Source organism: Myotis daubentonii, chromosome 13 (assembly GCF_963259705.1).
Source record: "Myotis daubentonii chromosome 13, mMyoDau2.1, whole genome shotgun sequence".
NCBI classification, from domain to species: domain Eukaryota; kingdom Metazoa; phylum Chordata; class Mammalia; order Chiroptera; family Vespertilionidae; genus Myotis; species Myotis daubentonii.
In genome coordinates this window covers 5,489,564-5,502,617 of record NC_081852.1, presented here as the reverse complement: position 1 = coordinate 5,502,617, position 13,054 = coordinate 5,489,564, and the positions used below count along the sequence as shown (strand labels likewise).

Genomic DNA, 13,054 nt, shown 5'->3' with positions numbered 1-13,054 from the left:
CTCATTAGATTTCTTGAGGGTCTCACTAAATTTATTGGTGGTCTCACTAGACTTATTGAGGGTTTTACTAAATTTATCGGTGGTTTCTAGAAAATTCTTGAAAAACCTTAAAAGTGTGGTTTTGAACTCTATATCCAGTAGTTTGCTTTCCTCCATTTCTGTCATTTGTGTCCCGTTTCTTTGTCTCTGTATTTTTTTATGCTTCGCTGTGTCAATAGAGTGGCTTTCTGTACTAGGTGTCCTATAGGGCTCAGTGGCTCAGCCTCCCCAATTACCTGAGGTAGACACTCTTGGTGCACCCCCTTGTGGGCTTTGTGCACAGTCTTGTTGTAGTTAAGCCTTGATTATTGTAGGTAACACTGGGAGGGATTGACCTCCAGGCCAATTGGCTGTGAGAATCAGCTGTGTCTGCAGTGGGAGAACTTCTGTGCTGGAGACACCCCTCCAGGCAAGACTTGCTTCAATGGGACTTTGGTGCTCACTGAGTCTGCCCCCTGAGTGTGTCCTTTATGAATCCAAGGAGCTGCAATCTGGATGGTCCCACTCTGACCACCGGGCACACTGGCCCCTGGATCTCTAAGGAGGTGCTAATCTAGCCTCTGTCTGAGGCTATCCAGCAGGAGCCAGCTGTGAAGCAATGCAAGTTGCCCTGGAGCCTTGGGCCAGCTGCAGTTTGTTAGGTAATTATCAGATTGCAAATGGCCAGGCCTTTCATATGCAAAAGTCTCCTTGGCTTGGTCAGGGAGGCATCCCAGGGGATCAACAGGGCAGAGTGAGCAGTTATGGCTGCTCTCAGTCCTGCCCTCAGAGGCCCTGCTTCTCAGTGTCCCAGCAATCGCTGCAAGCACCCCTGAGAGAAAGCTGCCCTCGAGTTCCAACTGATGCCAAACAGTCCAGTTTCTCCCGTATGAGTCTGGGTCCCCAGAGACTCGCCTGGAACTGGAGCTCAGAGCTTGAGACTCCCTCCCTATTGAAAAAGACAACCGTGTCCTCAGCCGCCATCCCTCTCCGAATGCACCTCTGAACCTCTGTATTTTACTTCCACACTGCACCTCCTCTGAGTCTCAGTATGCTTTTTCCTTCTAGTTGAGGAATTTCCACTCAGCCAGCCTTCCTGTGGTTCTGGATGATGTCTGTTCCATCTTTTAGTTGTATTTTTGAAGTGGTTGTGCGAGGCAGCAATCTCCGGTGTTTCCCTATGCCGCCATCTTGGTTTTCTCTTCGGATACTTTCTAACTCTATATTGATGTTCTCCCCAATTTGCTCTATTCCAATGTCAAGTTTAGTGAGCATCTTTAAGACCACTTTTTAAAATTCTTTACTTATCTCTGAATCATTAGACCTTATATGATCATTTTATTAGTTTCTTTATTTGATAGAGATTCATTTTTCATTTTGTTTGAATTTCTATGTTTGTTTCTATGAATTAGACAAAATAACTATCTCCTCCACTTGTGAAAAAGTGGCCTCGTGTAGAAGTGACCTCTGTACAATCTGTGTGTGCCATATAAAATTGAAAGTACAGATGGAGCTGAGTGAATGACCACATTGTCCAGGGAACTGGCCTATAAAACTGGACCAACTTGGAGGGAGGCCAGATATGTGTAGTAATGTGTTGTTGATCTTGCTTGCTCACTTTGTTTGGAGCCTAATTAGGCTCAGACAATGTATACAGGAGCATGCCATGATAAACTTACAGGTATGACAGAGCACCTGGATGGAGTGTCCACCTGCCATGTCAAGATGGAGGTGGGAGGTTTACAATGGCTCTCACTAACACCTTAGACTCAAGAGAATTTCTGAAGTTCAAGGAGAGCTTCCACAGCTCCTCAGTGTTCTCTATATGGTCTTTTTTCACATGTTATTCAGAAAGTGATGTTGTATAGAGCAACCTCTTTGAAGGCTGTGTATTCCAGGTGGTTTGGGCAGCCAGTTGGGGCTGGGCAGGAACTGATGATGGCTGAGGTGCTGGTCTATTGGCCTGTAGCAGTGCCAGGAGTGCGTGGTTAAGCCTATTGATCCTGCCTTGTCTCTTTATTCAAACCTAAAATGGGTTCGGGGGCAGTGTGATTGGGAATGCACTGCAGCAATCTTGCAAGTAGGCCAAAGCACCCAGAATGATGTCGCATCTCCCTTACCAAAGTCAAGGGGACATAAACAATGGTGCTTACTGGTGCCTCTGATCTGCTGTGTTCCTGCAGATTCTGGATAAGCACTATAGTATCCTGGCTTTCTCTATTGGGTCTCTTTTTCTTGTTTGTTTCAATCACCTGTCCGTTGTCTCTCAGAAGTAAGTGCTTTATTCAAAGGTGCATATTTCAGTGTGTTTACGGAAAGATGCTGCTTATGGAAAGATGCATGTTACACATCCTCCTACACCAGTCATCCTGGATCTCTCCTCTGAGACACATTATTTTTAAAGGAGATTTTCAACAATATACAAAAGTAAAAAGAATTATAGAGTGAACTTGAAGCATACATCACCTACTTTAAATAATTAACAACCCTGGTCAGTCTGTTTTTGTTGATATCCTCACCATAGAATTTTTTGAAGTAAATCCCAGAAATTAAAACATTTTTAAAATAAATGTGTCAGTTCATCTGGAAGATAAATAAGATCCTTAAAGATAGGACATGTCACCCATTCCTAAGCAATAGTCCCTCCCCTTCTTTTCCTATACCTTTCCTTGTTTATTAATATTAAAGCATTTTTTAATCTCTGGCACTTATTTCTTAATTGTTATTTCATTGTCTCTCTCTCAAAAACCTGAAATGGAAGGCCCTTAAGAGCAGGGACTTTGCCTGTCTTGTTCCTATTAAACATAGAGCATTAAACAGTGCCTGAGACATAGTATGTGTTCAAGAAGTCAGAGAGGAGAAGCCACTGTGTGCCAAAATGTTAGCTCTGCTTGCCAGGGCAAGCAACAGTGGAAATGGGTGGATGAACATGTACATTGACTTTCCAAATATTTATTTTTTAGTTGCAATAGACGTACAATATTATGTTAGCCTGGGGTATACAACCTAGTCATTTGACATTGATATAAACTATGAAGTTATTACCCCAGTACAGATAAGTATATTGTGTAATAGTTATATGACACCATATACAATTTTTGCAATTAATAACGCCATGGCTATTTTTATAACAAGAAATTAGTACTTTTCAATCACTTGTGCATTTTTAACCTTCCCCCCTCCTCATCTGATAACCATCCATTTGTTTTATATATTTATGAGTTTGTTTCTGTTTTGTTTGTTCATTTATTTTGTTTTTTATATTCCACATATAAGTTAAATCATACGGTATTTGCCTTTCTCTGTCTGACTCATTTCACTTAGCATAATACCCTCTAGGTCCATGCATATCGTTGCAAATGTCAAGATTTCATTATTTTTATGGTTGAGTAATATTCCATTGTGTATATGTAACACATCTACATTCTCTACTTATTCCTCAATGGACACTGGGGTGTTTCCATACCTTGGCTATTTTAAATAATATATATATATGGCTAATATGCTAGGTGTCCATCTGGCCAGTTGCTATGATGCACAATGACCACCAGGGGGCAGACACTCAATGCAGGAGTTGTCGTGATACACACTGGCCTTTTACAGGGAAATGGCACCGCAGACCTAGCACCCACAAAGCAACACTCGGCTTCCCCCAAGTGGGACACAGGCCCCGCCACCACCACAGAGCGACAGCCCACCAAATCGCAGCCAAAGCTGCCAAGACCCATGGCACAAAATGCGGCCCACAGTCTAGCCCAGCCCAGCCCCAAATGGTCACTGTGGGTGCTGGGTAATGATATCACGTAGCAACACCAGTCTTTCTCTCCCTAGTGATGACTAGCCTCCTTGCAGTTTCTTCAGCCCAAGAACACAATTTGCTTTATAGCCAGGTGGAAACATTTCACACTTTAACCAAATGTCTGTGAAGCATTTTTCTGTGTCTCATCTCATTTGATCCTCACAGAAGTCCTGGAGTAGGTAGATAGGAGACTTGGTGAAATCCTATTTTCTTTTCATTAGCTGGAAAATGGAGATTTAGAAAGCTTATAAACTTGACCCGACTAAAAAGAAGTAAGAAATGGTGGACCTTGAAAATGACTTCAGGTTTTGTCACTGTGCAGAATATAATCAAACACTGCTGCCATTAAATATTTTACCCTTTGTTCTCCCTGCGTGATCTACAATAATAATCTGCTTCGTGTTGATATTTTCTGCTGTGTTGATGACAATTATCTGAAAGAGAAATTGGGGTGCTTCACTAGGCTGAGAAAAGTTTAGCTAAATCAGAAAGCAGGTCTAATTAAGCAAGTTTATCTATCTATATATAAAGCTCTCGCTGGCACCAATCACACGCATGTGTTTCCATCTGTCATTGTCAATCACGAATATGGTTAACACTTCTATTATAGAGAAAGGGTGAATAGCAATATTAAAATATGTCTTCTAATTAATTTCCTTTCAATGTGCATGAATTCATACACCAGTACACTAGTGCTATAATAAATGTAAGGGTGTACATATCCTTTCAACATAGTGTTGTGGAATTCTTTGGTTAAATAACCAGAACGCTGAGTCATATGGTAGTTCTATTTTCAATATTTTGAGGAACCTCCATGCTTTTTGTCCATAGTAGCTGCATGAATTTACAATTCCACCAACAATACATAGAGGTTCTCTTTTCCTTACATCCTAACACTTTGTTGATTTATTGATAACCATCCCGACAGGTGCGAAGTGATATCTCATTGTGGTTTTTATTTGCCTCTCTTTGGTGATTAGTAATGTTGAACATCTTTTCAAATGTCTGTATAGCCTCTAGATAAATATCTATTCAGGTCCTCTGCCATTTTTTCAATTGGATTGTGTATTTTTTGGTGCCTCTCATTTCTTAATCACCATACTGTGGGTGTGGGATCCACCTGTTCCACATCCTCGGTGTGGCTTCTTCTTCATATGCTTAACTATAGGAATTTGTTCAGATCATCTTTAGGTGGTTCTCAGTAAAGGTGGCTCTTTATCCACTGACATTCTTACATGATTTTCTTTCAGACAAAAAAGCCACATCTGTGCAAGATACCATCCTAATGTGCCCAGGAATAAAGACAGAATATCCAGGCCAGTAAGTGCCCAGCTCAGGGGTTACATAGGCAGTTGCTGTCACGAGTTTTCCAGAATGTGAGATGCCGTCTCTGCTGGGACAATGCCTGTCTCTTTCTTAAAGGGTTCTGGGCCACCTTGGCAACCACCTTTGTTGGAGGTCCCCCAGGTGCTCAGGGATCTGCTGAGGAAGATAGGAAGGCAGGAGACGTTTTGTGCAAGGGATGGTACCAGTGTTCCTACCAACCTTATGAAGCGAAGGCATGCATAGGGTTTATTCTATGAATACAGAAGAGTGGAGATGGTGACACCAAGCTATTCCTGGTCACGTAGCCCATGGCCACAAGGGCATCTGACCCTGTGCAGGGCTCCTTGCTGTATGGTCAGCCTTTTATGCAGAGGTTGATTTTGTAGTGCATGGAAATGACCTCAACTTACCTATGCTGTCTGCTCCCTGCTGACTAAACACCTCATGTTCTACGTCATTACTATGAGGAGAACTGTGGGCTTAAGAGCAGGAACTGTATCAATCCAGGCTGGTGGTGACTGTCTGCCCTTTCTGTGTTTAGGAAGGTCTTCATTGAAGTTAGCCTGAACAATGGCATCAGCTTCATCAACAACGATATTAACATCATCAGTGAGGATTGTGTGAGTGTTGGGTCAGGCTACAGCCTCACTCCGGGGCTATCCACATCCCCTGCACTGGAGAGAGAGACACCCTCTGGAGGCAGGAAAGGGGACCAGAGACCCTAGGCAGGCCCAGTAGGTACCTGGTGCTGACAGCCACCTCCACAGAATCTCACAGCCAGCCCAGGTTTAGCCTTTAATGAGGGAGCTGTTTCCCCATTCAAGTTTGGAAAGTACCCTAGGAGTGCATCTACTAGACCCCTGGATACAGTCAGCTGGCCAGGCCTTTTAGAAACTCTGCTCGCTATCTGTGAACCAAGTATCATTAAGGATCGTGGTAGAACCAATTAGAGCTCTGCCCACAAGGGTAGCCAACTTGCCACTTCCCCAGGCCCAGGTCTAGTGGAAGGGAGTTCTGGTCTATCTGGGTTCCAGCTGGGGTGAGTGGGAGATGCTGGGAGGCTGTGTGCTAGGGACCACAGGTCTAAACCCCTGGACTGCCTGGGTCCCACAAATCTAGGTCCAGGCACAGGGGATGTAGACAGTATGACCAGCTCTTGCCCTGCTCAGTTAGGGTGTGTTCCCATTGCATTGATGCAGCTGGTGAGGGCTCTGAACTGACTCATGACCATCACAGCCCTGGCTTCTGCTCGGGGAACACATGCTGTCATTTTGCAGATGACACGCCCTCCCTTCAGATTCTCCTCTTTCTCCTGCTCCTCAGTGGCCTCTCTGCTAACTCTCTCTGCACTGGGCAGGAAGGTTGTCCCTCTGCTGGTAGGGAAGCCTCAGCGATGTGAGGGGCTGAGGGGCTGCTCCCCAGGTGCTCGCTTTTCAGAGCTCCACATCCACGTACCTTAGCCCAGGTGCATAGCATGGGCAACAGAGAGAGTTAGGCTAGAGAGGAGATGACCCTGGGAGGAGGGACTCCTGTGCCTAATTGCCACTGCCCTGGTGTCCTGCGCCAGCTTGTGGGGTTCCAGTGGTGCTGACAGTGCTGCTTCTGTCCCAGGCCTGGCCTCCTAGCCCCACTGTGGCCACTGCAGATGGGGAAACCTGAGGAGAAGGAAATAGTTGGACAAGGCAGTAGGTGAGGGATGCCTGGTGCTGGTTACCTGGCTGGAGCCTACCAATGCCCACCGCAAGCCTCTCGCATGTGTCCTTTCAGCAGATGACAACTGTACCTACAACTACCACAACACCTGCCCCTACCACTACCCCGAAGCCGAAAACTACCAGAAGGCGTACCACTACCCAACAGCCTGCCACTACCCGAAGTCCTGCCACTACAACAACCCAGCCACCTCCCCCACCACCTCCCCCACCACCTCCCCCACCACCTCCCCCACCACCACCTCCCCCACCACCTGATCCAACACCTGAGCCAACACCTGAGCCAACACCGGACATGCCACCTGACACGACGACTGCCCCACCACCCGCTACACAGTTCATACACATTGCCAACCCTCTGTACCTCCTTACACTCATCCCGGCCATGCTCATGTTCCCCTTGCTCTTCTGTTGCATCTGGCGGCTATGCTTCAAGAAGGTGAGTGACTCCTGCCCACACAGCCCTGTGACCAACCCCGGGGGAATGGCGTGCCTGCCTGCCTGATCCCACCTGTGGGAGGTTCCCATAAGCTCCATACGGCCCCATGAGCAAACAAGGTGCTCTGTCCTCCTCTCCCGGCACAGCCTGGGCTTCTAAGGAGCCTCCTGCCATGTGCTTCCTTCAGGGAGCAAGCACATGTGCTGCCCTGGCCCCTGGGCAGAAGTGAACCCAGACAGCCGAGAACAGGGCTGCCTCACAGCAGCCAGGATTCAGAAGGACTCAGGGGACATAATGGAGGATGCCTGTGCTGGCAAGGAAAGAAGTGGTCCCACTGGAGGGATGGGTGCCCCCAAAGGGAGAATGATGCTGGCCAGACTCACAACCCTGGGGCAGCTGTGCCTTTGAAAACTACCTGGGTCTCTGCACATCTCCAGGGCCTCCCAGCATACCTTCTTCAGTCATTACTAAGGGCCAGGTTGTGCTGGGTCCCTGCTGGGCACAAGGGGACACATAGGAAGGTGCCAACGTCCTTGTAGGAGCTCACAGTCTGGTATCCGGTCTGGTAATGGTACTTGGGGCATTGGGGTCAAAATGTCAGCCTCACAGTTTGTGGCAAGTGCCCTTTGTAACCAGAGCAACAGCAAAGGACAGAGCCGGCTTCAGGGAGGGATTGAGGCAGTGGCACTGGCTAGCTAGGTCTGCAAGGACACAGGCCAGAGCGTTGGATAGAGAAAGAGAAAAGCAGAGGCGCAAAAGAGCAGGCAAACCAACCAGAAACAAGCAGGTCAAATCAGGTAAAGGAGAGAGGATGAGAGAGAGGGAGCCCTGGGTGAAGGTGACTGTCATCCCTGAGGACTGGAAAGCCAGAGCAGACTTCGGGGGCGGGGTAGGGAGGGGTAGAGGAGGGGAGGGGGAAGGGGAGGTGGTGGAGAGAGGAAGAGTTTAGGCTGTGAGCTGTCATATGATGGTGGGCAGCTGAGGAAAACTGCCATGTCGGGGCCTCTCCCTGGGACCAGGCTCCTTAGTCTGGCTGTCTCCCTGTCAAACCCACAGGAAGCTCTCAATTCCCTTTGCTACCTGAGCAGCCTGAGGCTCAGAGGGGAGGCTCAGGGAGGAATGGGCACCCAGATTGGCACCCCAAACCCCATGTTCTGTCCTGCTGCTGCAGAGCAGGGCCCCCGTCAGCATGGCCATCAGCACCCTCCGTGCCCCTCCCAGCTGTGCTTATGTCTCTCTAACCTTCTAGACTGTCAAGGAGCCACCCCCAGTGCAGAAACCAGAAAAGGTAAGTCCTGGTTTGGTCCTGCTGTCAGCAGGCCTGGTGGGCACAGTGACCTTGACAGAGGCCTCCTGCAGCCTAGGGGCTACTTCCACTCCCCCACCCACCAGCTCCACCCTCCTGGGCAGAGAGCCAGGAGGAACAAGAGGGTGTCAGAAGCCCAAGGAGGACATGGAACTCAGAATGTCACCCAGACAACCTTGCCCTGCGCCCAACGCGGCCTGATCCAGGGCCTTGTCACTGCAGTGGCAGCCTAGGGGAGCCTGTTGCTGCCACTGCTAGGATCCCAGTGACATAAAAGGAACTTTTCTTGTCAATTCCCAAAGGACTGTTTGCAGGGGTCCTTCCTCAGGACCAGGTGAGCTTTTCGAAAAGGAGCCTCAGGAAACCTGGACACCCCTGCAGGCTCTGGTGTACCCAGGGCTCCATTTCCTTGGCCCCCTCCATGTGTCCTCCCAGGGCAGGGGCGTGGCTGGCGGTGGCCTGTAAGGACTGCAGGGCTGAGGAGGGTGCAGGGAGTCTGACCTGGCACTCAGCTGTGAGGGAGGCGGGACCCAGGGGAGCACAGGGACCTCGGGGCAGGTGAGCATGTTGAGGCGGCTCAAACCAGTGCCCATATAAAGTAGGTGGACCTGGGCATGGTGTCTTTGAAACTCGGGGCCTGGCATCAGGGTGGGGGAGGCGAGAGGTGGTAGGGGGCGCGGGGGGAGACAGACCTCACAGCACTAGGAGGCCCCTGAGCTGGCTGCAGTGTGACATGGGAGGCTGGATCTGTCAGAATCAGCTAATGCAGCCCCGTCACTGGCTAGTGCTCTCTCCCTGATAGCCCTCCAGCACAGCACACAGCCCAGGACCGGGCTTCCCAAGGGCAGTTTGAGGGAAACCAAGGGAACTGGAAAGTACCCCCTGGTGTTTCTGGAAAGAGCCATGTGTGCAAACCCACAGGACTGTGTGTGTGTGTTCCCTGGAAGGCACTCTGTGATGGGGCAGGTGCTACTCATTGGTGCTGGACTTCTCCCACAAACGTTTGCTGAGTGGCCAAAAGCTGACAGGTGCGGGGCAACAGGAGGCCTGTGTCTGCACCCAGGAGCTGCCAGACCAGGAAGCAGACAGTGTTTTCTCTTTCTAGGAGCCAGAGACACGTCCCATACAGACATGTCCCACAGTGATTGTCCCTTGTTGTGGGTGCCAAGTACGCCAGATGAGAAGGATAGAGGTGAGAGGGCTCCTTAGGGAACTGCACCCAAGGGAGGCAGTGTGCATGCCTACAGCTTCCTCACAACCACCTCTGCTTTTCAGGGCAAACTGGACACCTTGTGTGACTTTGTTCAAAACTGCAGCCCAGTGCCATTGATGTATTGTCAGCCCTTGGACAAGGTAAATAGAGGAATAGGGATGCTCCCTGTGGGTGGAAACCTTGTTTTTGCCCCTGACAGTAGCCCAATAGGACTGTAAGTCACAGAGCCTTGTCTGGGCATCTGCCAAAGGAAGATGCTCCACACATGAAGAAATGGCAGCTAGGAGCCTTCCATGCTGATGATTCTGGGCATGGCACCATGCATTTCCCTCGCATTGTGGTCTCAAGAGTGACAGGACACTCGAGCATTACCTCGCACGTGCCAACTTAAATGAAGGAAGGCAAACAGCAATTTCTATTGGCCTCCCAGTCCATAGACCCTCCCCTCTGACCACTGACCCTCTGGGTCCACTGGCTCCACCCCATTCACCAAGTGTCTCCTAGGCCGGTCACTCAGGACCATGCGTGGTGGCAGGCATGATGACAACACTCCCAAATTTTTGTTGGATCTTTCACATGGGACAGCTGGGAGCCTAAGAACTTTACATGTTTTTCTACGTTACTTTTGCCAGCAAAAGTAGGCATTAATATTTTTGTTCAGTTTACCAAGGGGACTGATGCACAGAGAGGCTGAGTGACTTGTCCCAGCTCACAAAGGCCAGGAGTGGCAGAGCTGGACTCAAACCCGAGGCCTGGCTCCACCCTTCTCCCTGCTCTGCCCCCTTTTGAGTCAGCACTTCTGATCTCAGGAGGTTACCCCCAAACCACCAGAAGGCTCCCCTACTCAGGCCCGGGCCCAAGGAGCGTGGTTCTCCTGCCTCACCAGGCAATCACCTCCCTGGGCTTTGTGGTGCTCAGACCCTTTGCTCAGATGGTCCAGGGAGCCTGGAGGGTGCTCTTGTCCCCAGGGTCTGCAGTGAGGGCTTCATGGCCACATCCAGTGAACCCTGACTCTCAGTGGATAGGTAGGTGGGCATTTGGAAGCTCTGGGCTGTATCATGCTTATCCCTTTCTACGAGGCCTTGGGTGCTGCAGCCTCCACAGCTTGTCACCCATCAGATGATGTCCCTACTGCCATTGTCCTATGGGCCTGTGTCCAATCTAAGGACCTTGGAGAGGGCTCATCCCTTCAGCACACACTCATTTAGAGAGAATAGCAATGCTGGGGTGGCGGGGACTGTAGGGCCTCCTTCATCCTTGCTTCTCAGGCTCCCAGTTCAGGGCCAGCAGACAAGTCCCGCATCACAACAATCAATAGGAGTCCAGAGTCAGGACATAGGAATTGGGGGATACCTGGAGAAGTCAAGACAGAGGTCCAACACCTGAACCAAGTCTCCTAGGAAGAACCTACGCTGGAGTCCAGCATCTAGGGAGAAGGGCATAACAAAGACCCAGTCTTCAGTCCCGTTGAGTACTGACTCTGACCTCCTTTAGTCAAGGAAACTACAGCCCTCTGTTCTGATTTTTATACATACTAGGGGCCCAGTGCATGAGTTTTTGCACCTTGAAAGGAACTGTGGGCGGTAAGGCTGCCATGGGCACAGGAGCAGGTCTCGGTCCATCCTCTGTGCCCCTGGTCCCTTTTCTGCTGGCAGCCCCCCTTCCGCAGCTGATGCTCCCACCTGCTGATGGTGCCAGCCCCGCTCACACCTGCTGATATCGTGGAGTGATTGAGGCAGGGGCCAGCAGTGGATGCGAGCAGGGCCAGCAGCAGGTGCGAGCACCAGGCAGGACTGCAGTACACGGGAGCAAAGAGTTTTCAATAACCACCAGAGGCTCACCCCAGTGACAGCAACCAGTGCCCCACCTTGGTGTGGTGCCCCCACTCACCTACTCCACCATCCTGCCACAGCCGACACCCACCATGTTCTGTGCTCTGCCACCTGCTGCCAATGCCTGCTATGTTCCACAAGAGCCCTCTGGTGGTCAGTGCACATTATAGCAATTGGTTGTTCAGTTGTTTGGTTGTTCCTGTTGTTCCACCGTTCAGTCTATTTCCACATTAGCCTTTTATTATATAGGATACTAGAGGCCTAGTGCATGAATTCGTGCACCAGTGGGGTCCCTTGGCCTGGCCTGCGGGATCAGGTCAAAACCGGCTCTCCAACATCCCCCAAGGGGTCCCAGATTGTGAGATGGTGCAGGCCAGGCCAAGGGACCCCACTGGTTCACAATTGGGGCCAGGGAGGGACATGGGAGGTTGGCCAGCTGGGAAGAGACCATGGGAGGGCTCCAGGGCATGTCCGGCCCATCTCGCTCAGTTCTGATCCGCCAGACCCAAGCAGCAAGCTAACCTACCAGTCAGAGCATCTGCTCCCTGGTGGTCAGTGCATGTCATAACGAGCCGTTGAGCGGCCTTAGCATATTATGCTTTGGTTGGTTGAACAGCCAACTGGTAGACCGTACATTTGCATATTAGGCTTTTATTATATAGGACATATATATTTGTATATACATTTGATTGATTTCAGAGAGGAAGAGAGAGGGAGAGAGAGAAACATCAATGATGAGACAGAACCATTGATCACCTGTTTCCTGCACACCCCCTATTGGGGATTGAGCTAACAACCCAGGCATATGCCCTAACTAGGAATTGAACCATGATCTCCTGGTTTATAGTTCTATGCTCAACCACTGAGCCACACATGCTGAGGCTTCTTGTCTCAGTTTTAATGGCATCCAAGTGACCTTCTCACTCTTCTTTTCCTTGCAGGGGAGATGTGTCAACTTCACACTAATGAAGCCCTACCTTAGGCAGTTGCCTTGCAGCCCAAAGATGTACCTTGGGCCAAGCCAGGGGTGCATCCCTCTCAACAACAGCTGCTCATGGGGCCGACATCCCCCACCTATATGCCCACAGCTTACTTCCAGGATGCTACCACTGATTGCTCCCCCAGCCCAGGCACTCTGCAGAACTACCTTGTCACTCCCACACCCATAGCCAATCTCCAGAGTACCAAAATCTCAAAATTAATAAGAAAACCTTGTATACGGAATTGGACATATATATTGAGTGGTTTAAAGTAAAAAAAAAAAAAAAAAGAGTTGGATTTTGTTGCTGATTAGCATAAGAGGTTATTGCCTGGTGAGCATTGCTCTCTGTGTAGGGAGATTTACCTATACTGCTCTTGTAAGGACAAAACATGCTGCTGTCCTGTGAATGTAGACATGGATGATTCTC

General features: G+C 49.6%; 1 protein-coding gene across 1 annotated transcript in view; it reads left to right on the top strand.

The window, feature by feature from the left end:
- The window catches only part of LOC132214625 (anthrax toxin receptor-like), a 68,173-nt gene extending 55,359 nt beyond the window's left edge, over positions 1 to 12,814 (top strand). Inside the window, exons 11-17 of the mRNA XM_059661962.1 lie at positions 5,068 to 5,137; positions 5,685 to 5,763; positions 6,914 to 7,294; positions 8,544 to 8,582; positions 9,706 to 9,792; positions 9,876 to 9,953; positions 12,587 to 12,814. Coding sequence (XP_059517945.1) covers positions 5,068 to 5,137; positions 5,685 to 5,763; positions 6,914 to 7,294; positions 8,544 to 8,582; positions 9,706 to 9,792; positions 9,876 to 9,953; positions 12,587 to 12,814 — 962 coding nt within the window. The remainder of the gene's footprint in view (positions 1 to 5,067; positions 5,138 to 5,684; positions 5,764 to 6,913; positions 7,295 to 8,543; positions 8,583 to 9,705; positions 9,793 to 9,875; positions 9,954 to 12,586) is intronic.
- Positions 12,815 to 13,054: the final 240 nt, after the last annotated feature.